Here is a 26,377-nt window from a genome sequence, read left to right on the forward strand (position 1 = left end):
AGTATGGGAAATTAATTACTCAATTACAGGTGCTGATTAGGATCAAGGGCAATTTTATACAGAGGATGGTCCACTGTGCTCCCAGAACTGAATGTTTTACCATGCCCCTAAGTCTTGCTGGCCTGGAGCTCAATAGATAGAAGCTGAGAGCTGGCTGTCATTCAGAAAAAGTCCTGCCAGTTGTGCCAGTCCTGCAAAAACATGTCGACAGGCCTTGGTGCTTTGCCACAGGTTTGCTCACTTTGGCTGAGTCCTATTTACACAAAAGTCTCTTTACAGCTCTTCAGCACAGGAAACCAATATTAGGTTAGGTATGGGTTCTTCTTATAGCTTCTTTAATGTCCTTGAATGGCATAAGAATAGCATAAAGGGATGAGAATTTAGACTTGAGCTAATGCTCAAACTCCTAACTTCTTCTGAAGCAGGAGGCAAATTGCTGAGTAATCTCAGTCCAGGAATCAGTCCTGGCATGAACACTGAGCTTCTGTACCCAGGCATGCATTAAGGTGGGCAACAGTTGACAGGTGTAGTGTGATGTCAAGGCAGGTGAAAACTCTCGGTGCTGGGCTCAGCTGTGACTGGCTGTACTACCTCTTCTCCCACTGCATGCAAGGATTTCTGTTTGAGATTATGAGAGTGGCTAAGTGCTGAGGTATCTGATCTTTCTTTCTTGGCAGAACACACACTCTTTATTCATTATAAGGAAAATGTTTGCACTAAAATGGATCTTGGGATATCAGGGCTGCAGAGAGAAGGCCCCAGTCCTGCCTGCTCCCACCTCTGCCCACCAATAGCTTCATGCTTAGGTGGGTCAGTGTTCTGAAGAGCAAATGTCAGTTATTCTAGAAGGCTGCTTTTTTTTTTTTAGAATTAGAATTGGAAGCCAAGGCTCTTCTAAAACTGCCACTGACGAGGCTAGAAGAGCTGAGCTGTGTTTAATGACCAAAGAAGAGCAACATGCTTAATAAAAGAATGTTGCTTTCTGGCCTAAAAGTTACAGCTTAGATGAATATTAACAGGCTTACAAACCCACATCTTGAATGCATTGCTGTGAAATCCCTGAGTAAAACTCCCTGCCTGCCTCCCCAGGGGATTGCTGCTAGAACCCCAGCTCACAGGCACAGCTGTGGGCTGAGGGACAGAGCCCAGGCTGCTGCTCACAGCAAGGACACCGCAGAGCCAGAGCATGTGGCAGCATGCGCCCTGCTCACAGCCCCCTGCTCCCTCATTAAACTCCCTCCCAAGTCAGCCTCACTTAGTGCTGCTGGCTCTTAAAGTGCTTCCTTGAGCAGTTAACTTGATTACTTTTAAGCCTTTTAGGGAATGGTGGCAGAAAACTGACAATCTAGGAAAATGATGTCTATTTGTGTGCATTATTGGAAACTAGCACTGCCTGGAGAATACCTGGTTAGATGGCTCCCTTTCTCAGCACTGGATGCACACCAATGGCTTTGCTTTGTTTTCTTCTTTGCTGGTTAGTCTGTGCAGACTGATATGGCTTTTCTTCACATTGATTTGCAATTCCTTATCTCTGCCAAGTCTGCAAAGCCCCCCTGATTGAGGGTTGGTTATTGTTATGGAGACAGATAACAAGTGAAAATAAGATGGAGACCTTCTGCTACCAGAACAAACCTCAGATACTGGCTTTGCCCTGGGAGTGTCTCGTGGATGGTGCCCAGTTGTACACAGTGCCCAGCAGCAAGGCAGACAGACTGTGGGCAAAGACAGTTTCCTTCACTAGAAGAGTGGGTTTCAGTTTGTCTTCCATGGATCCCACAGAGCAGGTAAAACCTTCTCAGGGTCCTCTGAAAGATAGTTAAGGAAAGAGACTTACTACCAGGGGTGCTAGATGTACAGCACCAAAGCACTTCCACAGGGAAACTTTCAAGGCACTGCAAATGAAAGCCCACCCAGCTAGGGAAGAGTGCCCAGTATGGAACCAGAGCACATGGCCATGCTGTGAGGTGAGATTTTCAGATAGAATGACTCCACAGACCAGAAAGATCTATTCTCATAGAATCAGAGAATTGTCAGGGTTGGAAGGGACCCCAAAGATCATCATCCAGTTCCAGCACCCCTGCCATGGACAGGGACACCTCACACTACATCAGGTTGCTCACAGCCACATCCAGCCTGGCCTTCAAAACCTCCAGAGATGAGGCTTCCTCCACCTCCCCGGGCAACCTGTGCCAGTGTCTCACCACCCTCACGGGGAACAATTTTTTTCCTAACATCCAATCTAAACCTACCCATTTCTAGTTTTGTTCCATTCCCCCATGTCCTATCACTACCTGACGCCCTAAAAAGTCCCTCCCCAGCTTTCTTGTAGGCCCTTTCAGATACTGGAAGGCCACAATAAGGTCTCCTTGAAGCCTTCTCTTCTCCAGACTGAACAGCCCCAACTCTCTGTGTCTTTTGTCACAGCAGAGTTGCTCCAGCCCTCTGATCATCCTCATGGCCCTTCTCTGGACACGCTTCAGCGTGTCCAGATCCATCCTGTCATCTCCCACTTAGTTCACCTGGAATGACAGCAGGGAGGGAAAGCAGTGGGGCTTGGTGTGGAGGCTACTGAGAAACTGACCCTGAATGCCTTTGCTTGCAGGTATAATGCTGGGAAGAATGGGGAACAGTGGCGTTCCTCTAGTCAGCTTCTGCCAGTGCTTAAACGAGTCTGTCATGAAGATAGTGGCAGTTGCTGTTTGGTAAGTGACTGTTCTAGTAAGAATGTCTGTATTTTTATAAAAGAGCAAGAAAAATCCAACAGAAGTCTCCTAAACTAAATAACTGAGGGTGGATGATCCTTGGCTTTGTGGGGCCTGAGTGTCTGGAGGAGATGCAGCCACACAGATCCTGTTCCTGGCCTGTGCTGTCACCTTGACAGAGCCATCCTGTAGATTACTGCCAAGTAATGAGACATGGCATTGCTGGGTGTGTGCACTGCATGCCTTGGGCAAGCTGAAGGGATTATAACACATCCAGCCCACATAAGGTGAGGTGCTCAGGCTGCTGCTTCCAGCCCTTCCCGCACTGCTCCACTAGAAATTCTGGGGTGGCTTCAGCCTGGTCAGGAGAGGGCTGGGCTCTAGTGCTACTGTCACTCTCCTGTCATTAGCATGATTGTCTCTGCACTGAACAGCACAGTGGAGATCTATACCCAGAGTGCTTGGCACTGGGATGCCTCCAGTTGGAAGAGCCCTCAAAGAGGCATCCTAGGCTATGTTACTTAGGAAAAGCCTTCAGAGCAGTCCTACATTACACTAAGGTGTTGGCAGTAGTTGACTGCAGTAGTTGACTGCCATCAGCAAAAATCTATCACCTTAGCAACTTCCCCATCTTTCAGAATTACAGAATCACAGAATTGTTAGGGTCGGAAGGGACCTCAAGGACCATCTAGCTCCAACCCCCCTGCCATGGGCAGGGACACCTCACACTACAGCAGGTTGCTCACAGCCACATCCAGCCTGGCCTTAAACCTCCAGGGGTGAGGCTTCCACCTTGAGCAACTTGTTCCAGTGTCTCACCACCCTCATGCTGAAGAACTTCTTCCTAACATCCAACCTGAATCTACCCATTTCTAGTTTTTTTCCATTCCCCCCAGTCCTATCACTCCCTCACACCCTCAAAAGTCCCTCCCCAGCTTTCTTGTAGCCCCCTTCAGATACCGAAAGGCCACAACAAGGTCTCCTCAGAGTCTTCTCTACTCCATACTGAACAGCCCCAACTCTCTCAGTCTGATCTCATAGGAGAGGAGCTCCAGCCCTCTGATCATCCTTGTGGCCCTTCTCTGGATGCAATCCAGCATGTCCAGATCCTTCCCAGAACTGGATGCAGAAGGTCCCCTACTTGGCTGAGCCCATGGTGAGGATCCCTCTACCAGTACTCAGGCTTTGTTTCCAGCTACCTGGTCCAGTCTGACTGAGTTGGGTCAGGGAATGATTGCTTGGTTAGATGAGTCTGAAGGGGTAGTAATTTCTGGAAGGATGTGGGGGAAGTGGCAAGTCTCTGGAGATGGTGCAGCTGCTGATGGGAGATGGTTGGATGCCCCCAGGTTTTTTATTACTATTTTTGGTTGACCTTAAGCTCTTTTGGCACCCATGGCTTTGTGTCCAGCCATACATGGAAGCACCACAGCTTTGATAAAGCACCTATCCCACATCCAGCCCAGAGGGGGTTCAGAAACTAACTATTCTTCTGCTTATCCCTCTGTCCCACATCAAACTCCCAGGCAGCTCAAGAGCATGTCTAATGCTTGTTGTTTTTTCTCCTATGTCTTCCAAAGGCAACATAAGCATTTACTTAACAGCTTCCAACTAAAATCCATGAGCAGTTACCTGAGCACAAACACACAAGCAGAGCTTAGAATTCATTTCTCCTCTCCCCAGTAAATCACCTGCCTTAAGCTAAAAAGTCAGAGCTGCTTTCTGAACCAAAACATCCTAAATTCATTCCTGGCCAGCACCATAACCTCAGCTGTGCTGAGGAGTAGCCCACACAAAAGCTTGTTCAGCCCAGTACTTCAGGCACACTCAAGAGCAGGAGAGAGGGGTTTAGTCTCATGAAACAACAGAACCAAGCTGTGCCTCTCCCAGACAGGCTGCTACTGGGAGGACTTCTCAGCTCATATTGGGAGCTTTCTGCTGATAGTGTCTGTGTGTCCTTCTGCTTAGGTATTTCCCATTTGGAATTGTGTTCCTAATTGCTGGTAAAATCCTGGAAATGGATGACCCTTCAGCCATTGGGAAGAAGCTGGGTTTCTACGCCATCACGGTGGTTTGTGGCCTGGTGGTGCATGGGCTGTTCATCCTGCCAATGATGTACTTCTTTATCACCAAGAAGAACCCCATTGTCTTCATCAGAGGGATTCTTCAAGCCTTGCTCATTGCTCTGGCTACATCTTCCAGGTATTATGCAGTTTCTAGGAAGACACAGCAAAATACTTGCTAGCTCCTTCCCCCAGTTTTCTCCTTAGAGCAGCACCCTGTAGCTGTCCTGGAGCAGACACCTTTACATCTGCACACTGGGCTGTGTCAGGTTCCCTGGTGGAAGGGACCTCAAGGATCATCCAGTTCCAACCCCCCTGCCATGGGAAGGGACATATCACACTAGACCAGGTTGCTCACAGCCACATCCAGCCTGGCCTTCAAAACCTCCAGGGATGAGGCTTCCACCACCACCCTGGGCAACCTGTTCCCATGTCTCACCACCCTCATGGGGAAGAACTTCCTGACCAATCCAATACGAATCTCCCCTTCTCTAGCTTGGATCCATTCCCCCTTGTACTGACACTCCCTGACACCCTAAAAAGTCCCTCACCAGCTTTCTTGTAGGCCCCTTTCAGATACTGGAAGACCACAATGAGATCTCCTTGGAGCTTTTTCTTCTCCAAACTGAAAACCCCCCAAACTCAAACTCTCTCAGTCTTTCTCCACAGCAGAGGAGCTCTAGCCCTCTGATCATCCTTGTGGCCCTTCTCTGGACACCTTCCAGCACCTCCAGATCCTTCTTGTAATAGGGGCTCTAGAACTGGGCACAGCACTCCAGGTGAGGTCCCACCAGAGCAGAGTAGAGGGGGAGAATCACCTCCCTCAATCTGGCTAAGCTTCTCCTGATGCAGCCCAGGATGTGATTGGCTTTCTGGGCTGCAAGTGCACACTGGTGGCTCATGTTGAGCTTCTCATCTGCCAGCACCCACAAGTCCTTAATAACTTTAGCTCTGATGACTAAAATACCCTTGCAGGCAGTAGCATTGTACCAGTATCCTTTGTGCCTCGAATCTTATTTTTCCCTACAACTTCCCAAACATCTTGAGGAAGATTTTACCTGATCCCTCCTGCACTGGAGTAACCCCCTTAGAAATGAAGTGCATTGGTGGGATTTTAGAAGGAAAAGGCAGGAATTACATGTAACAGTCAAACACAGGCCCTTATGTAATCAGCATATCTGGCTTTGTGTAGGGCATCATCACTGGTAAGTCATTCTGAAGAGTTTTACAGAAACCTGGAACTCTTCTGAAGATGTTCTAAGTTAATAAATAAATAGAGAAGTAACAACATAGCTTCCCTGAACTCAGAATCTTCAATTAGCAGCAATGCTGAAAGAGGAATAATCTCTGTTTTACTAAGGGGATTATGACAAATTGAAGACTTCAGCTGTGCTGCCAGACCTGGGAAAAGAGCCTAAAGTGCTTCTCCCCAGCTCATTGTAGTTCTAGTGAGGTCTGACAAGGTAATCTGGGGCAGGAAGGTCAAATGCAGATGGCTGTTTCTTGTGAACATACACTCAGAAGCTAGGGCAAGAATCAGCAGAGCAGGAGGAGTGTATAGGGATGCAAAGAAAGGAGAGCAGGGAAGGATGATTTCAGTACAGTTGGAAGGTAGTGGCCTTCCACTATGTTTTATTCTACAAGGTGGTTTCATAGATAAAAGTTCGCTCCAAAATGACCTATAAAGAGCAATATACAGTGAGATACTTAATCAAGACAAAATTTTGTGCTGGGTGGCATTTCAAACTCAAATTAGGCTTAAACAATTAAGGCAAGCTTTTTTTTTTTTATTAGAACATTAGAAGTTTGTAGCTTGAGAAGTTGGAGTAGCTCCAGCTTCAATAAGGGGCTGATTTTACACTCAAAGATGTTAGCATTGGAAAAGGTTTATCAAGCTCCTCCAAGAGAACTATTTCTGACAGCTCAGGGGTTTCATCTGTGCCATTCCATTCATTCTCTTTTTCTGGGAAAAGAGATTTGATCTGAAAACCCTAAGCTGAACTTTTCTCTTCTTAGGAAAAGCAGAGCAAATTCTCCATTCCTCATTTTACCCTTTGGCATCTGTAAAGGAGTTTGTCCTCGTCTCTTCTTTACTCTTAATAACCAACAAAACTCCTCAACTTTTTCCCAACCAGAGGTGTCTCTGTTAAGGGAGGTCTAATCAAGACCTAAGAGATCAGCAGATACTCCACCATTTTAAAAAACAAATGACTTCTCCTAATTTTTTTGTTATTTTGCACCAGCACCTCACTTTGATCTGATAACCAATGTACTAGGCCTGGCCTGGCCTGGCAGCTTTCAGGGCTTGTGGTTTTGGTGATTCTGCTTTGGCAGGGAGGTTGGACCCAATGATCTCTGGAGGTCCCTTCCAAACTCTAATGTGCTGTGATACTGTGAATTACTGATCTGCCATTCCTATCAAGGCAGTTCATCGTTTCGTCAGTGGATCTCCTCTCCTCACTCTCTCTCTAGCTCTACCAAGCCACTTTACAGTCATGGGGTTCCCTCTTTGCACTTTATATTATATTCAGGTCAAGTTGCTTGGGGTGTATTTTGGGCTTAGAAATGTTCCAATTCTAGTACCATCAATCACAGTAATAAAGCAAAAAAGACAGGCATGATATGTAGTCATCAAAGACCTAGAAAGGGATGCAGAGGTTTGATTCCCTGTCCTACATGAGTACCTAAGTTATGTTACTGCTTGGAGAAGTCCAGCATTGGTTGGTTGAAGAATTCTACCCAGAAATGGGTAGATTCAGATTGGATGTTAGGAAGAAGTTCTTCCCCATAAGGGTGGTGAGACACTGGAACAGGTTGCTCAGGGAGGTGGTAGAAGCCTCATCCCTGGAGGTTTTTAAGGCCAGGCTGGATGTGGCTGTGAGCAGCCTGATGTAGCATGAGGTGTCCCTGCCCATGGCAGGGGGGTTGGAACTGGCTGATTCTTCTATGTGCACATTAACTTCATAGGTAGTAAACAACAAATTTCAAAGAGTACTTCAGTTCTTTTCCATTAACTCTAATAGGGAGAGGTTCTTGAACAGCCTTTTAAGTGATTCCTCTGTACTGCTACTTTGGCTGCATCCAAAGAAGTGTGACCAGCAGGATGAGGGAGGTGATTCTTCTCCTCTGTTGTGCTCTCGTGAGACCCCTCTGGGAGTACTGTGGCCAATTCTGGTGCCCTCAGCACAAGAAGAACATTGAAATACTGGAGTGGGTCCAGAGGAGGGCCATGGGGATGATGAGAGGGCTGGAGCGCCCCTGCCGTGGGGAGGGGCTGGGAGAGATGGGGATGTTTAGCTTGGAGAAGGGAAGTCTTCAGGCAGACCTTATAGCCTACCAGTTCCTGAAGGGGGCCTACAAGAAAGCCAGAAGGGGACTTTTTACAATGCTTTGGTGATAGGATGAGTGGCAAGGGCTTTGAGCTGGGAGAGGGGAGATTTAGACTGGATATTAGGAGACACAGTCTCAAGTTGTGCCAGGGGAAGTTTAGGCTCAAGCTCACCAAGCGAGTCATTCGCCATTGGAATGTGCTGCCCAGGGAAGTGGTGGAGTCTCCATCCCTGGAGGTGTTCAAGAGGGGATTGGACGTGGCACTTGGTGCCATGGTCTAGTCATGAGGTCTGTGGTGACAGGTTGGACTTGATGATCTCTAAGGTCTCTTCCAACCTTAGTGATACTGTGATACTGTGATCCTTGAGGTCCCTTCCAACCCTGAGAAGTCTATGATTCTATGATGTTATTTTTTTCCTCTCAGTTACTTGTAGAAGCATAGAGATCCTCTAGCAAATGTGAGCTGGCTCTAGTAAATGTGAGCTGGCTCACAGGCTGTGTGAGCATACCACAGAGATCAGCACTGCAAAGCTTAATTTTTAGGCAACTTTCAACCAGGTAGGATGCCTCTGGCTCGTCTTGGAACTCAACTCCTTACTGAGAGAGTTGGGCTCCTAGGAAAGAGACTCAAAAGCCAGTGTGGTAAGGAAAGCTAAGCAGGCATCAGGCACAGCTGTAAAGAAAATATCTCAGCCTGCAGAACTGATGAGGGAGAGATGTCTCTGTTGAATCTCTTCAAGGTGAAGCAGTCCTTAACAGAGTTTTCTCCAGGCCCATTTTGTTACCCCAAGCTGATGTGAGAGTGCCCACTGACAGTGGGGAATACCCTGGGAACTCAGCATTCCCTTAAACCAGTGCTGCCTTTGACTCTCCTGGGTTCTGACTCCTAGGAGAGGGCCCCTCTCCTGATACTGGGTACTCTGAGCTAGCACTTTTCTCCCCTTCCACTCTGCAAGGAATTATCACATATTTACAGGGCCGGAGAGGGTGCAGTTTGGGAACAGAGCTGTGGCACCAGGTGGCAGCTTAGCCTGCCAAGAATCACCAGCAGGACTTGCAACCCAGTTTAGTGTCTTTGTTGTCAGAAGCTACTGTGCCACCAAAGTCAAGGTGAGTCCTGAGGAAAGACTCTCAACTTATGGGTTGGAGGTTTGAATATGTTGGATGAATTTAGCACTGTTTACCCCATCCTAGGAGGTTTTTTTGCAAGCCTAACACAGGCCCAACACAATTTTAATGTTTTTCTGCTCAAATAGTAGTGTCTTGCCTAGAGATAGCTGAACTTTTCACCTTTGTAACACTGAAAGGAATGGATACTGCACATAACTGAGCTGTTGCCAAAAGAACATGCACAAGTAATCAGGGCTGGACAGAAGATCTGCTTCTCCTGACAGTCAACACATCTGCATTTGGTTAAACAATACTTGCCACAGGGGCATTATATAACACTCACAATGTGGGTATTGGATTTTCAGATCATCTTAGAGGAGAACAGAGTTGGTTTTAAGCATACTGCTGTGTTTCTTGGGGATGCTTCTGTGTTGGTTCATGTCTACATCTAAAGATAGAAAGAAGACCACCGATCAGCATCCTGACATTCATCCCAGCTAGTCTGTCCCTGTGGAAGGCTTTGGTTTTCAGCTAAAAGTCAAACTGCAAGAATCAAAAATAATACTATTTACAAAAACTAGACTGTAACACAAGGGAACCTGAAAGGCACTATGCAGCCATTTTCATGGCAGTGACTTCGCTGAACCTGAACATTATTTCAACCCATTTCCCTGTAGTGAAAGGTTCTGACCCCATTTTACTTGACTTGTATTTCTCCAGAAATCTCAGCCCCAGTAATATTTCAGTTTGGACAGACTGGAGAGGCAGGGACAGAGGAGAAGACCTCTTGTTGCTGTGGTGCACCGTTTAGGGCACAATGAGCTTGTTCCCTATGACTAATACCAATCCCTTCACCCATCACCTGTGCAGCCAGCCTCTGAAGCCAAGCCCTTGGCCTCATTAGGGGCTGGAGTTGGCAGCAGGCATCCAGGGCATTGTACACAGCTCCTCTTCACTACCTCAGCAAGATGTGTTCAGCATGTGCTGCCACTGCCCACCTTGCCCTGCTCTCTGGTGTCCAGGCTGCAGAGCTGTGGGTGCCAGATTTGCTGCTTCCTGCCCATCCTCCTGGTCTTGTCACTTCTTACTCTACTGCAAATGCATGGTTTGGCCTGCAGGCAAAATTCCTCTGGAGTTTATCTTTCCTCATTCCAGTGGCAAGAGGGAATGTTATTTTTCTAGGTCATCTTTCCATATCATTAGTGAATTAAAGCAGCATCTTCTCAGTGGCACAATCCCATCAAAAGAAGCAGTTACCTTCTCTGAAGACAAACAATGCACTGTGAGTTTTTCAAGGGGTTTGCTGCTTATGAAACACTGAGATCTTGGCTCTTGCACGGTGTAAATTAAAGGCAGATTTAGGCAAAGGGAGATGAGATCAGTTTGTTGATTTTTTGGAGCAAATATCAAAATACATTTGAGTGGTAAGATAAACAGAACAGGCTGAACAGCTGTTCTTCATGGTGACTTGCTGGCTTTGTGGCTCACACTAGTAAGAGCTTGGCCTGATCCAGCATTAGCTGATGCTTAGTCTCTTCAGCTGCAGCCTTTTATCCCAAAATTGAGATAAGACTTTAAAATGTCTTTTTAATTGTTAGAGTGAATGCTGGGAGAAGATACCTCTGCTCTTAGCTGAAAGCTTGAGGGCAGTTTTTAAAAGAACAGCTTAGCATCAGTGCTTCAGAGTATTTTTTCCCCTCCTAATAAATGTTACATGCCAGGAGATGAAAACAAGCTTCACCTAATTGAACTGGAAAGAAAATTGAAGTATTTGTCTGAGAGTGTTTGTTCTTCAGGCATTGAAATTATGTATTAATATAACTCAAAAATGACATCAGGAACCTTTTTGTTTCACTGCCACCTGTAAGTCACCAGTAGCCAGTATGACACTGTTCTCTGAGGTGTGCCAGATTACACTTCAGGAGTAAAAATGACCCATGGCTGGGCAGACAGCCTTGCCTAGCATGCTCCACACAGCTATTGGCACCTATATTCAGGAAAAAAATTCATTCAAATTGAAGCAGGTGCTTCTGAAAGGGTAATCAGGGATGTAAAGCAGCAATCTTGCAAGAGAAGACTTTAAAAAGTCTGAGCCAGGCTGAGAAGGGACAAAACTCAATGTGTGTTGTACCAGCTGAAGAAGGGCGTAGAGCACATACAAGCAAATGCAGTGGAAAGTGGAATGAATATTTCTGGATAACAACTTGGATTTCTCATCTGAACAATGAGTTCTGGAAAGGCTGTCAATAGGAATGGTTAGGCCAGAGTCTGCTAGCTCTCGGAAAGATGTGGTGTCAGAAATTGGAGTGAAACTGGACGTAGCAGTTTTCTGTGCAAGGAAGGTGCAAGAATCTGTGACCTGCAAATGTGCTTCCTTTCAGGATCTTGCACAGTGGTTTCCATCATCTTGCACTTACATTATAACACTTAATAAACAATCAAACCAACATAGAATCAGAGAATGGTTTGGGTTGGAAGGGATCTCCAAAGGTCATCTAGTCCAAGCCTGCTGCAGTCAGCAGGGACATCCTCCACTAGATCAGCTTGCTCAGAGCCTTGTCCAGCCTGCCCTTGAATTTCTTCAGAGATGGGGCCTCAACCACCTCCCTGGGCAACCTATTGCACTGTTCCAGCACTCTCATGGTGCAGAACTTGTTGCTAACATCCAGTCTAAATCTGATTTCAAACCATTACCCCTTGTCCTATCATGCATGCCTTTGCAAACACTCCGTCTGCAGCCTACTTGCAGGCTCCCTTCAGGTGCTGGCAGGCTACTATTATGTCTGCCTGGAGCCTTCTCTTCTCCAGGTTGAACAACCCCAGCTCCCTCAGCCTCTCCTCATAGCAGAGCTGCTCCAGGGCCCTGATCATCTTTGTGGCCCTCCTCTGGACTGGCTCCATACAGATCCATGCCTTAGAAATTGTTCTTCTAACAACACATTCAAGTGAAAGACACACCTGACTCTGTGAGACAATGCAGAGGTTTAGAAGTTGAATACTTGCAAAAAGCATCACACCTTCTGTTTGCAACAGTGAAACAGACACAGAGTTTGCTGTGGTGTTCTGGGATCGTTTGACATAGTCCTTGTCACACCTCAACCAAGTCAGAAGATCAGCCTGTTTCACAGCTTCAGACCAGGAAGACAGTATTACAGAAATATTCAGGTTAGAAAAGACCCTCAGGATCACCAAGTCCAACCCAGAAACCTACTCTGCAAGGCTCACCCCTAAACCAGATCCCCAAGTACCACATCCAAACCACCTTTAAACACATCCAGGGTTGGTGACTCCACCACCTTCCTGGGCAGCACATTCCAATCCCTGACCACTCTTGCTGGGAAAAAAATTTCCCTAATGTCCAGTCTAAACCTACCCAGTCACAGCTTGAGGCTGTTCCCTCTTGTTCTAAGACACTGAGGTTTAAAATTCTGTGGTGGGAAGGACTTGCAAGATGACCTTTTTCTCCTCTTTTTCCCCCAAAGAAATTAGACAGGATTCCATCACAGAAAAACAAACGGCTGAGGAAAGTCTGTGAAAGCAGTAAGAAGCAAACCCTTCACAGCTGCAGGGAGGGGAGGCAATCTGCAGTAAGATTAGTGAATGCTCCCTGCCATGGCCATACTTAGGAACATCTAGAAGTGTTCCTGTAGCAGTCTGCTCCCTGCTGCAGCTATTCCAGGGTTTTCAGTTCTACATTATCTGTAAGCCTCAGGCTCACCCTTGTATTTTATGAACATTTTGAGGTAAACAAGGCATAAAGGATTTCAGTCATTCACAAAAGAATGTCTAAAAAACGATCACAGGATCACAGAATGGTAGGGGTTGGAAGGGATCTATGGAGATCTTCAACACCAACCCCACTGCCAGAGCAGGACCATAGAATCTAGGACAGGTCACACATCCAGACAGGGCTTGAAAGTCTCCAGAGAAGGAGACTCCACAGCCTCTCTGGGCATCCTGTTCCAGTGCTCTGTGACCCTTACAGTAAAGAAGTTTTTCCTCATGTTGAGGTGAAACCTCCTGTGCTGTAGTTTACATCCACTGCCCCTTGTCCTGTCACAGGGAACAACTGAGAAGAGCATGATAGGCATGCCCAAGAGAGAAATGCCATCTGACAGGTAGCTTGGGAGCTTATGCTTTGCTCTGTCTGTGCTGTTCAAAGTAAATACTGGTTCAATATTAGGACTGTTGGAAAGAAAAAGCTTAATATACTTCAGGGAGCAGAGGTTATGAGATTTCAATTGCTTCTTTGCCCTTTCAGTTTATTTGCATACTGAGAGAATTACTTTTTGTCCAGATTATCAGAGCAGTGACTGCCAGTCGGTAGTAAATCATTCACCAGCCAGACTGTGAGAGGTTACACAAAACAGAGATACCATAATGAAAACATGGGCTTGCCTTTTCCTTCCATGTTTCTATTGCAGGAAGCTGCTTTTCCTTTCAAAGCACTGCTACTTTCCTCAAACAACAGCTTGCACAAACACAAAATGCCAACTCCTACTCACGGGAACATTTTGCTAATGTGTTCCTGCAAACTGGGGGCTGTAACTGCAAAGGTTTTGGAATCTCTCTGTGCTTTTGAAAGCCCTTTGTAACAACTGAGAACTCATTGGTATATCAAATGTCTTATCTTGCCCCTGCTTACTGCAGAGGGGGCTTGACTAGATGACCTTCAGAGGTCCCAACCAACCCAGATCCTTCTATGATTCTATCTTCAACAAGGAAAAGATAATGGTTATTAGAAGATGCAGATGACAGAGCCGGATTGATGATGTGAGGCTGACAACACACAGCAAGTGAGCAAGCTGAATTGCTCAAACTAGTGGACAGAGGCTGGATTTCACCATTTAGAATCATAGAATGGTCTAGGCTGGAAGAGACGTCCAAAGGTCATCCAGTCCAACCACCCTGCAGTCAGCAGGGACATCCCCACTTGATCAGGTTGTCCAGGGTCTTGTTAAGCCTCACCTTGAATAGAATAGAATAGAATAGAATAGAATAGAATAGAATAGAATAGAATAGAATAGAATAGACCAGGTTGGAAGAGACCTTCAAGATCATCGCGTCCAACCTATCAACCAATCCAACCCACCTGAACAACTAACCCATGGTACCACGCACCCCATCAAGTCTCCTCCTGAACACCTCCAATGGTGGTGACTCCACCACCTCCCTGGGCAGCCCATTCCAATGGGCAATCACTCTCTCTGTGTAGAACTTCTTCCTAACATCCAGTCTGAACCTCCCCTGGCACAGCTTGAGACTGTATCCTCTTGTTCTGGTGCTGGTTGCCTGGGAGAAGAGACCAACCTCTGCCTGTCTACAACCTCTCTTAAGGTAGTTGTAGAGAGCAATAAGGTCACCCCTGAGTCTCCTCTTCTCCAGGCTAAGCAACCCTAGCTCCCTCAGCCTCTCCTCACAGGGCTTGTGTTCCAAACCCCTCACCAACTTTGTGGCCCTTCTCTGGACACCTTCCAGCAAGTCAACATCCTTCCTAAACTGAGGGGCCCAGAACTGGACACAGGACTCAAGGTGTGGCCTAACCAGTGCAGTGTACAGGGGCAGAACGACCTCCCTGCTCCTGCTGGCCACACTGTTCCTGATGCAGGCCAGGATGCCATTGGCCCTCCTGGCCACCTGGGCACACTGCAGGCTCATATCTCCAGGGAAGGGCCTCAACCACCTCCCTGGGCACCCTGTTCTAGTGTTCCACCACCTTGGGGCATTCAGATCACAAGAGAATAAAATACAACTAAAGACCTCAGTATCATGACGCTGATATTTGCCCCAGAACTGCTTATGTCTTTAAAGAAACTTGGAATTCCACTGCATTTCACACACATACATAGTTACATCTCATTTGCATCTGTACACATGATGACATGACCTGCAATCACTTGGCTGCTGTCTGATCACACAAGGGGCATTGGCAGCTCTGTCCCTGAGAGGCAATGGGGTTGTAAACAGTTGAATGCAGGAGTATGGTCAGCAGGTTTTCTGTCTAGCCACGCTGCTGGTGAGGTCTTTCCCTAAACTGCTTCTTGGTGAGGTGCATGTTACTGTATTAATGTGGCAAAAGAAGGAACAGTTCCTTGGTCAGAGCTGTTTCCCACTGGGGTGTTTTAGAGTTCAACCCAAGCAGCACTCCAAGCTCTTGTAAGGTCTCACTGCCACCAATGCCTAAATCAGTCATCAATTCACTGTCAATATTCACTAAGAACTGGAAGAGCCTCTAAGGACAAATCTTTATACAGCAATTCCTTACAGTGAGTTAAGAGCCTTTCTTGCTTTGTACCTTTCCTTGGTTTATGGTTACTCTTGCTATTTAAAAATGGGTTTCTGTTTCAGAAGGCCTGGAAGGAAACTTGTTTACAAACCATGAAAGTAGAACAGTTTGCAGAGGCCTTACTAATCAGGTGCACAGGGTGTTTCTCCTTTCATGTGTGAGTGTGCCCCTGAGGGATTTCTGTCCCTTAGGAGGAGGGAGGCGAGGAAGACATTCTTAATTCTGAGAAAGAAACATTTGCAGTAACATCTGCAAATGTAACTGTCTTTATCCTCCACCAAAGTAAGTTCCAGGTCGAGTGAGAACATCTGCAGACCAAGGAGTGAGCAGCAGTGCTCAGCTGCTTAGTGTAAAACTTACCCTCCCTGGAAAGGGTTTGCAGTTTGTTCAGTTCCCCAAAAACAGAATCATAGAATTGTTAGGGTTGGAAGGGACCTCAAGGATCAGCTAGTTCCAAGCCCCCTGCCATGGGCAGGGACCCCTCACACTACAGCAGGTTGCTCACAGCCACATCCAGCCTGGCCTGAAAAACCTCCAGGGATGAGGCTTCCGCCACCTCCCTGGGCAGCCTGTTCCAGTGTAAAAGCAACTCACTGTGCACTGCTCTGCTGGTTTGCAGCTCAGCCACACTGCCTATCACTTTTAAGTGCTTGCTGGAGAACAACCATGTGGACAGGAGGATCGCGAGGTTCGTGCTGCCCGTGGGAGCCACCATCAACATGGACGGGACAGCTCTCTACGAGGCCGTGGCTGCCATCTTCATCGCCCAGGTGAACAACTATGAGCTGGACTTTGGGCAGATCATCACTATCAGGTGAGAGCATCAGACTCCATGTGCTGCTGTTTGCTGCTCTTGCTGGGCCTGACACTGCTGTGTGCGGCAGTGCTCAGAACAAAGTCCAGCTTTGCCGTTCTCCAAGGATGCACCCCTTGTAGGACAGTTAGTTCCAAGTAATGCAGAGAGCAGGGACTGCACAAGGAGAAATCGTGCTGGTGCTGTTCATAGTATCAGGGCTGGAAGGGACCCCTGCCATGGGCAGGGACACCCCACACTAGATCAGGCTGCCCAGAGCCTCATCCAGCCTGGGCTTAAACACCTTCAGGGACGGGGCCTCAACCACCTCCCTGGACAACCCATTCCAGGGCTTCACCACTCTCACGGTGAAGAACTTCCTCCTCACCTCCAGCCTGAATCTCCCCACCTCCAGCTTCATTCCATTCCCCCATGTCCTATCACTACCTGATATCCTGAGAAGTCCTTCCCCAGCCTTCTTGTAGCCCACTTCAGATACTGGAAGGCTACAATTAGGTCACCTCAGAGCCTTCTCTTCTCCAGCCTGAACAGCCCCAACTCCTTCAGTCTGTCCTCATAGGAGAGGAGCTCCAGCCCTCTGATCATCCTCATGACCCTTCTCTGGGTCACTTTCCAGCACCTCCAGATCCCTCTTGTAATAGGGGCTCCAGAACTGGACACAGTACTCCAGGTGGGGCCTCACCAGAGCTGAGCAGAGGGGGAGAATCACCTCCCTTGACCTGCTGGCCACACTTCTCTTGATGCAGCCCAGGATCTGATTGGCTTTCTGGGCTGCAATTGCACATTGAGAGCTCATGTTGAGCTTCTCGTCCACCAGCACCCCCAAGTCTCCTCAGGGCTGCTTTCCAGCCAGTCACTGTTCAACAGAAATATGTGGGCACCAGGAAATATGCTTCTATTGGAGGACAACTGCCTCATTTTTACTTTCAGGCAACCCACAGGGACATTTTGCTATTGTTATTACTGATGTTTAAAACACTATTTTAAGTGTCAAAATTGTTTTCCACTTAATCTGTTTTGCATTTTTATATGAGAGGAAAAGGTTAAAAAATGCAAAACTATAGCAGCCCTGTGGAGAAGGACCTGAGAGTCCTGCTGGACAAGTTCTGCATGGGTCAGTAATGTGCCCTTGTGGCCAAGAAGGCCAATGGGATCCTGGGGTGCATTAAGAAGAGTGAGTCCAGCAGATCTAGGGAGGTTCTTCTCCCCCTCTACTCTGCCCTGGTGAGACCTCACCTGGAATATTGCATCCAGTTCTGGGCTCCCCAGTTCAAGAGGGACAGAGATCTACTCAAGAGAGTCCAAGGGAGGAAGGACTACAAGGATGATGAAGGGACTGGAGCACTGCCTGATGAGGAGATGCTCAGAGGGATTGTGGAGTCTCCTTCTCTGGAGACTTTCAAGCCCTGTCTGGATGTGTACCTTTGTGACCTGTGCTAGATTCTCTGGCCCTGCTCTGGCAGGGGGGTTGGACTCGATGACCTCTGTTGGTCCCTTCCAACCCCTAACCTCCTGTGATCCTGTGTGATCCTGTATCAGATAACAGGGACTAGTGTGTGTTAGGAGGCTCTTTGTCAAACCTTGGAGGAGCAGGGGAACAGGGAAGGAGGACACCTGCTCCTGTCAGGGCAAGTTCTTATACAGATGTTATTTCACTCAGTTTTTGAATGTCTTCTCTGCTGTTTAAGCAGAAAATCTCGTAAGCAACCATGCTTGCAGTGGGTTGTGCTGGAACTGCATGCTCTGTCTTTCAAAAGCCTGTAATGGCTCCAAAGGACTAGAATATCCAGCTGAACATTCACTGCCAGAATAACTCCAGGGACTGCCAAAGAATGCCCCAGGGTCTGAGACCTGCAGGTGTCCAGCAGGGAACAAATGATTAGAAAGACATTGCTCAGAGCCAGAGCCTTGTGCAACACATTTGAGATCTGCTTACCTACCCACCCTGTGACCTCATCACTGCCCTGTTTACAGTTCTGGGCCTTGCCCATCTTCTGCTGGACTTGACAACCTTCATGACAAGAAGAGGAGAGTCCTAACACTAAACCCAGATGACAGCTGTTTGCTGATGGGCTTCTGGCAAGATCTGGTTAGACTAGAAGCAGAAGAAATAAATTGTGGCCATATGAGCTCCTGCTTCAGAATCTCTCTCTGAAAAATACCGTGCTAAAATGTGGGCTTTGCTGCTTTGGAATGTGGAGATGCTTTTACTGTGTGGTCCAGAGCATGGGAAGACATTATACACATCTTGAAGTGGAGAGTGGGGATTTGAGAAATGGAAGAGAAGGAGGGTGATAGCAAATGGGAAGATTTCTCTCAGCAGAACCCTATTTTATCTCTGCATTTTCACTCCCCATGTTAACTGCCTGTACATATGGACCAGAGAGGATTAAAGATAGCTGAAGGAAAATACAAATGAAGATTGGAAAAATCCAAGGAAGGAAAAGAAATAAAAAGACTTGCAAAAGAAGGAGGTAAATAGGAAATCACAGTGAATTCAGTACCTTGGATACCTGAAGCTAAGCTCTAACTGTATTCTATGGGCCAAAGCTGCCCCAGAGCTTGATAGTTTAGGACCCAGAGACCTGTGATTATGCAAATCCAGATGCAGCAGAAAAAAGAGAGTAAAGATCCTATTCCCATCAATTAAGCATATCAAGGCAAAGAAACAGCTACATTAAGGTCAAAATTGAATGGAATAGTAGATGAGCTTCTCTGTACAATCTTAGCTGAACGCTCCTGGGTTTGCTCCCAATTCAGTCATGAGAATTTATGGCCTGAATTGACTTGGGAGGCAGAGACAGCCCTAGTGAGCATGTAGCACTGACTGAAGAACCTCTTAATGGCTCTTGTTCAACTACTGAGCTTCTGCCCCTTCCTTTCTCTCTGTATTCTCTTACAATACTATACAAGCTGGCTTTTTCAAAGTGCAGTGTTGAGTCTTACTCATTCCCCATCACACCCACACACAAATCTGGTTCTCCCTCTGGCTATATATGCTGATGTGCTCTATTGGCACTTTGTACAGCTGTGAGCAGGGTACTGGGTATCTGTGTCTCAGTTTCCATGTGGATGAATCCTGTTACCCTCCTTTTCCATCATAGCAGGTGAATGAGACCTATCTGCCTGCCAAAAGCTCTAGCACTGTGACTGATGGGTGCAGTGGACTACCAGAGTGTGTGCTTTATGTCATCCTTTCACATTTGTCAGCATTTAGGTTCTGTCTTTCTGCTGCATGGCCGAGCTCCTGCAAGTGGCCAGATGGGTGGAAATGAATATATCCAAGTCACTTTTGCTCCTGGAAAAAGGAATGAAATCCCTCCCTTAGAAACAGCATTGTGAGAAAAAATGCTGAGCCTGCCAGGTCCACTCTTGCCTTGGTCCTCCCTTCATTTCTGCTTGCCTGGCTGAAGAAACGGTGTGAAAGTCAAGTAAAAATACTTTCCAGACACTGAAGAGATGCAGTCACATTCACACACGCTTCATGTTTAGATCCAAGCATGCAAAGCACATGCTATGCAAGGCCTTCACCCCTGGCCCAGCCTCTTGATGATGGGTTGGCATTAATGGCCCTAGCTGCAGCCAGTGGATTTGCCTGGCACAGGACTGCTGCTGCTGACTCAGAGGTGTCTGCTGGGAGCTCTGCTGCCAAGGGTGAAGCAGCGATGAGGAGTGCTGGCAGATTCATGGCACGCAGTGCTGCCTGGTGCCATGGCCCACAAGAAGCTGACATAGCTCAGAGATGCCCACAGCCTGGCTGCCCTCCTTTCTCTGCACTTGGGATAGTAAAAGATAACAGAACTGCCCCACGAGTGCCAACATAGCAAAGGTACAGGATGAGAGTTTAGCACTGGGCAGACAGATTGGCCTGTTCTTGCTCTCTGACCTGGCCTCTGTTCACAAATCACTGGCACTTGTGTGCAGTGGCTTGTGTAAGAATCACAGAATGCTAGAGGTTGGAAGGGACCTCCAGAGATCATCCAGTCCAACCCCCCTGCCAAAGCAGGATCACCCAGGGTAGTCTGCACAGGAATGCATCCAGGCAGGTTTGGAAAGTCTCAAGAGAAGGAGACTGCACAACCTCACTGGGCAGCCTGCTCCAGTGCTCTGTCACCCTCATGAGTTTCTCCTCATGTTGAGGTGAAACCTTCTATGTTCAAGTTTGTATCTGTTGTTTCTTATTACTGTGCACCACCAAAAAGAGCTTGGCCCCCTCCACTTGACACCTACCCCTCAGATATTGATAGACATTGATCAGATCCCCTCTCAGTCTTCTCAAGACCAAACAGCCCCAGCTCTCTCAGTCTCTCTCTTCATAGGGGAGATGCCCACATCATAGGGGAGATGCTCAAGTCCCCTAATCATCCTTGTGGCTCTCCACTGGACTCTCTCTAGCAAATCTCCTGAAGTGGGGGAGACCAAAGTTGGACTGAGTATTCCAGGTGTGGTATCAGTAGGGCAGAGTAGAGGGGGAGAAGAACCTCCCAAGACCTGCTGGCCACACTTTTCTTGATGCCCCCCAGGATACCATTGGTTCTCTTGGCCACAAGGGCACATTGCTGTCCCATGGAGAAGGATTATGGTTTAGAAAAGCTCCAACAGAAACATGGCATGGCTTCTTGCAGGCCAAGGTAACACTCATTCCTTTCTTTCTTTGTTAAAGTATCACAGCAACAGCTGCCAGCATAGGTGCTGCAGGGATCCCCCAAGCTGGCCTGGTGACAATGGTGATTGTTCTGACCTCGGTTGGGCTCCCAACAGATGACATCACACTGATTATTGCTGTTGACTGGGCACTGTAAGTAACATTAAGCTAAAAAGGCAAATTATCTCCAGGGCTGTAGTAATACAGGTATGCATAAAAGGCATGGGAAGTAATTTCTTGGTTTGAAATGATGCTAATGTGGCCTCAGATAAAATACTCCAAGTGGTAATTATGTTGCAAAAAGGCAGACAAATGAGAGTCTAGATGGGACTTGGACAATGGGACCTACATGGGAAGGCTAAAGCATTGGAGTCTGTTTAGCCTAAAACCAGAGCAGGTTTAAACAGGTCACCAAAGCAGTTTCTGATATAAGGGAGGATGAAGAAGCAGAGCAAAGGAACTACCTTAAGGCAGATCACAGGTAGATTTAAGAAAGGTTTTTATCCAGAAGGACAGTTGGGCAAGGGAAGTGGCTCCACACTTGGCAAATGCAGCCATTCTGGAGGGAGGCTAATCACTGAGGATTGACCAGCAGAGGCAGAGGCTAAAACTTAACACAGAATAGAAGAGAATCAGGTCACCCATGAGAAGAGTCACTTTCAAAGTTCATAAGGAGTGGCTGATTTGAACTCTTAACTTGTATATCATTGTCTATAATATAACAGTGTGTTAAACCTCCATTCTGCTACAGCTATTTTATTCCACTTCAAGCCACTGATTTATTTTTGTACAAAGAATTGTGGGAAGAAATTATTTACTTTCCTGTTCAGTGTATTATTATTATTATTATTACCCATGAGTGTTGTCTTGTATGCATATTTTAAGACATTTTACTTTAGGATTATCAGGAACATTCTTCTGTGAAGGCTAAATAACACCTGCTGTGGACACCTCAACTTGGAAATGGCAGTTCAGATTTTGCTGAAGCAGCCTTTCTAATAGTATCATAGTATCAGTCAGGGTTGGAAGGGACCACAAGGATCATCTAGTCCCAACCCCCCTGCCATGGGCAGGGACACCCCACACTACATCAGGCTGCCCAGAGCCTCATCCAGCCTGGGCTTAAACAGGGACGGGGCCTCAACCACCTCCCTGGACAACCCATTCCAGGGCTTCACCACTCTCATGGTGAAGAACTTCCTTCACCATCCAGCCTGAATCTCCCCACCTCCAGCTTCATTCCATTCCCCCTAGTCCTGTCACTACCTGATATCCTGAGAAGTCCCTCCCCAGCCTTCTTGTAGGCCCCCTTCAGATACTGGAAGGCCACAGTTAGGTCACCTCAGAGCCTTCTCTTCTCCAGACTGAACAGCCCCAACTCCCTCAGTCTGTCCTCATAGGAGAGGAGCTCCAGCCCTCTGCTCATCCTTGTGGCCCTTCTCTGGACACGTTGCTAGCCACTGAAGCTCAACAGTTAATGCAGCACAGCAAAATCAAAGTATTTCAAGATGTATTGCAAAATCCTTTCCCTCTGTATCACTTAGTTTTCACCCAGCTCTTGCACCATCAACATTTCCTTGTTTTGCCAGCAAACCTTCCAGCATATATGGGAATGAGGCTATTTTTTTCCCCCATTTGTTTGACAGAACTCCTCAGAGCAACAAAGAACTTTTTTCAGGCTATAGTTCCAGATGGTATTAAAAAGTGAGCAAGGAAGAGATCCAATTTTCTGTCTTCTGTAGGTGACCTTTCATACCAAAAGTATATTTCTCTATTTTGGCACTTGATGGTTTTAAGAGCCTGCAGATGCAAAGTGTCAGCGTGGTTGATATGATGAGTATTTTCAGGACTGGTTTTGGAAGTGCTGGAGTATGAAGCAGGCTGATCTCATGAGACTGAAGTCCCCATGACAGTGCACTGCAGGTGCTGCAACTCATTTAGGTAGCCATAAGAGGCACATGAGTTTCCTACCTTTAGCTGGTGCTGGGGGACATGAGGAGGAAATCACACCGTTTCTCAGAGAGTTTATTAAACAGCAGGCAAAATGTTGGCATCTTTAATAGTACAATCTAAAGCTAAAATAGCACTGCAACACCTGACTCACATGCTTGCACTGAAATAAATGCCAGCAGCTTGGCCTCTTAGTGGAGAAATGGCAGTGGTGGGTGGTGCAGATAACTCTGTGCACACAGGAACATGGACTAACCAGAGCTGAGCAAACACCATGCCAGGCAGGTCATGTTCTTAAGGGTTTCAGTGTGGTGCACTGATTCCTCAGAACAATCCTGTCTTCAAGAGATGTTCATCAGAGCCCAAGAAGGAGCCCAAACTCTTGAGTTCTGCTCTTACAGCTTCTTCTTGACAACAGCTGACTGTTGGCACAATCCAAAATGAACAACTCAGAATGTCTTTCCAAGAATCAAAATCTGATGATCAAGCAAGTGAAAAAAAAGCCTGTGTGCAACAGGAATATCTGTTTTTGTTTGCTGTAATGGTGTTTTTTCCCTGCTTAACATATTCTTGTGGGAATTTTCCTGAAAGCAAAATCCAAAGTCAGAACAGCAGGAATGAGAAAAATGGACTCAGCAAACAAGGGCAGGATTGGGTCCTGGAGTCAACAGCCATGGTGTAAGACTGTGGAATATTATTGCTGAGGGTACTTGCAACAGTAAATAACCTTCCATGCAGGAACTTGCATGGCAATTAAGCAAGCAGCTGCTCCACTCCTGCATGCACAAGAGCACATGCCTAAAATGTCTGAAAAATAAAAAGAATGGGCACAGAGCTTCAATTCTTTCTATATTAAGGTGCAGGATCAGAAATCTGGGCACTGTTGATGTTGGACTGCCACTGACTTTAATAAGCCAAACATCTGGAGAGACTTCTGACCCTCCATTTTCTAAGCCAGCTTTATAAATGAAGTTAGCAAGCTGAGAGAGTTTTCAGAGGTGTATGTTTTCCTTGGAACAGAGGTGATAGAGTTCACTTGAACGAGGCAGTGGCCATTGGAAACCTCATCCATTTTCACTAACAGAGTCCAAGCTGCTTCAAGCACAACACTTGCCTGTGACAGCCACTTACTGTTGTGCATTTGCAGCCTGTATATGAATAGTGGGTGTAAGCAGGGAGGAAATGATCCCCTAAATGAATACTTGAAATATAGTGAAGCTGTGTACATACAAACTTCTGTCAGGCACAGATATTTACATGGGAAAAGCTGAGAATCTTTAAGGGCCACTGGTGGCCATAGCAACCATAACCTTGCCAGCAATGAACATGATTTAAATATGGTCAGGGCCTGCTTACTTTGTGAGTGGGGTTATTTAGTAGTCTTCTGAATAATTTGGGTTGTATTCTGCACATGCTACCACTGCAAAAATCGGAGGTTACTGAGATTGGGACTGTGATAACTAAAAGAAGGTTCTGCCTGCACTGGCTGCCCCCTACTTTCATTGCATCAAGACGTTTGCAGCACCAGCCTCCAAATCAGGCCTTAATAGTGGACCTTAACATAAAAACTCAGACATCAGTGCAGTCTTGAGCTTGCATGTATAAGGAGGCATAGCTGCTCTGGTTAGCTCAGCTAAAAATGTGGCAAGGGTGAAGAGACTGGAAAACCCAACTGAGCAGCTGAGGAACTAGTGGCAGTCTGGTGCCAAACTCCTCACTACTGCTCCTGAGCTCATTGGCTCAAAGCCAGCAAAACTGGCCCTCAGCTATGACTGTTGCAATGATGGGGAGAGGCTGAGAGACCCAGGGCCTTTTAGTCTGGAGAAGACTGAGAGGAGATTTAATAAATATTTATAAATCTCTGAGAGCCTGGTATCAAGAGGGAGGGGACAGGCTCTGCTCAGTTGCACCCTGCGATAGGACAAGGGGCAATGGATATAAACTACAGCACAGGAGGTTCCACCTCAACATGAGGAGGACCTTCTTCCCAGTGAGGGTCCCATAGCACTGGAACAGGCTCCCCAGAGAGGCTGTGGAGTCTCCTTCTCTGGAGACATTCAAGATCCATCTGGATGTGTTCCTGTGTGACCTGTGCTAGATTCTATGGTCCTGCTCTGGCAGGGGGGGTTGGACTCGATGATCTCCAGAGGTCCCTTCCAGCCCCATCCTGTGATCCTGTGTGACCCTGTGAATGTACCCAAATAACAGCAACTTGCCTTTCCCATTTAATTTTCCAGAGACAGGTTCAGAACAATGATCAATGTCCTGGGGGATGCACTGGCCGCAGGGATCATGGCCCACATCTGCCGGAAGGAGTTCATCAAGGACGGGGACGAGGTAACTAATGCAGGAGCAGGGGTGCCAGCAGTGCCACGCTACGGCACGCAGCCGGCCACCTCGGGGCCACCCACAGCCGCTTCACCCCGTTTAGAAAGGGGATTCAGAGACAGAGAAGAGCTGGGCACGGTGGAGGGGGCCTTTTCCATGAGGTCATGCAAAAAGCCACTCAAGTTCCAATCTTCCCAGCCAGCTGTGTCTGGCAGCAGGAGAAGCAGCTGCACCACCCTGCAAATGCAGGAGAAGCTGGAGCTGGGTCTCCCACAGCACCCAACCCTGACAGGCCACTAAGCTGTCCTCCTTCTGAAAATGTTACCAGCAACAGAGCAAGGACAAATGTGTGTGTAGGGGGACATAAAGGTATCTGTAAGACAACAAAAGCAGCTACCCTGGGTGTTTCAAGCCTCTCTGTTAGCATAACCAGAAGCCACCATTGCACCAATTTCCTTTCTGGACTGGCAGAAGCATATTGCCTCTCCATTCTAGAGTGCATTCGCAGGCACCTTCGTGCCTTCTACATTTAATATGGTTCCCTTCTTACATCTTTGTTTTTCCTTCTCTAGATCTCATTCCATACACCACACATACAGAGGTGTTCTGCCTCCGCCTCCCTCTTTTTTTCCTTCCTCTTGGGCATGCATCATTCAGTCTTTCCTTATACCAGGAACTCCTCCTCATGCTCTTCTTGCAAATCCTTGACAAAGGAGATTCCTAATTCCACAAGCCCATCACACCTGGAGGTGCTAATCTCCAACCACTTCAGCTCATGGCAGACTCTCACCAGCTCTTTTCCACAAAGACAGAATAGTTTATGCAGGAAATGTTTCTTCACCAGGGCTGATTTTCACAGGGCATGTTTCATTTCTCTGCATAATTTCTAGCATTCAGCAAAGGACAACAGTATTAATAGCTAAGTGTTATTCCTATTATTATTATTCCTCCTGTTTTACAGAGAATCTTTCTGGTAACTCCCACTCTCAGGCCTTTCTTGCAAGATGCATTTACAATTGCTGCTCTTTCACATTTTATGTAACAAGGCCTTATCCTCTGAGTTACTTAGCACCTGCAGTACCTGATGACAAGGTTAGGCTTGAATGTGGGTGCTGCACATGTAGGTATCTAGAAACCCCCCTGAACACCCCA

At 47.0% G+C, this 26,377-nt stretch overlaps 1 protein-coding gene across 1 annotated transcript in view; it reads left to right on the forward strand.

Annotated features, from left to right (window-relative positions):
- The window catches only part of SLC1A7 (solute carrier family 1 member 7), a 67,913-nt gene that overhangs the window by 39,728 nt on the left and 1,808 nt on the right, over nt 1–26,377 (forward strand). Inside the window, exons 6-10 of the mRNA XM_009908041.2 lie at nt 2,603–2,702; nt 4,668–4,901; nt 16,108–16,302; nt 20,966–21,100; nt 25,135–25,234. Coding sequence (XP_009906343.1) covers nt 2,603–2,702; nt 4,668–4,901; nt 16,108–16,302; nt 20,966–21,100; nt 25,135–25,234 — 764 coding nt within the window. The remainder of the gene's footprint in view (nt 1–2,602; nt 2,703–4,667; nt 4,902–16,107; nt 16,303–20,965; nt 21,101–25,134; nt 25,235–26,377) is intronic.

Source organism: Dryobates pubescens, chromosome 11 (genome assembly GCF_014839835.1).
Source record: "Dryobates pubescens isolate bDryPub1 chromosome 11, bDryPub1.pri, whole genome shotgun sequence".
In the NCBI taxonomy this organism is placed as follows: Eukaryota; Metazoa; Chordata; class Aves; order Piciformes; family Picidae; genus Dryobates; species Dryobates pubescens.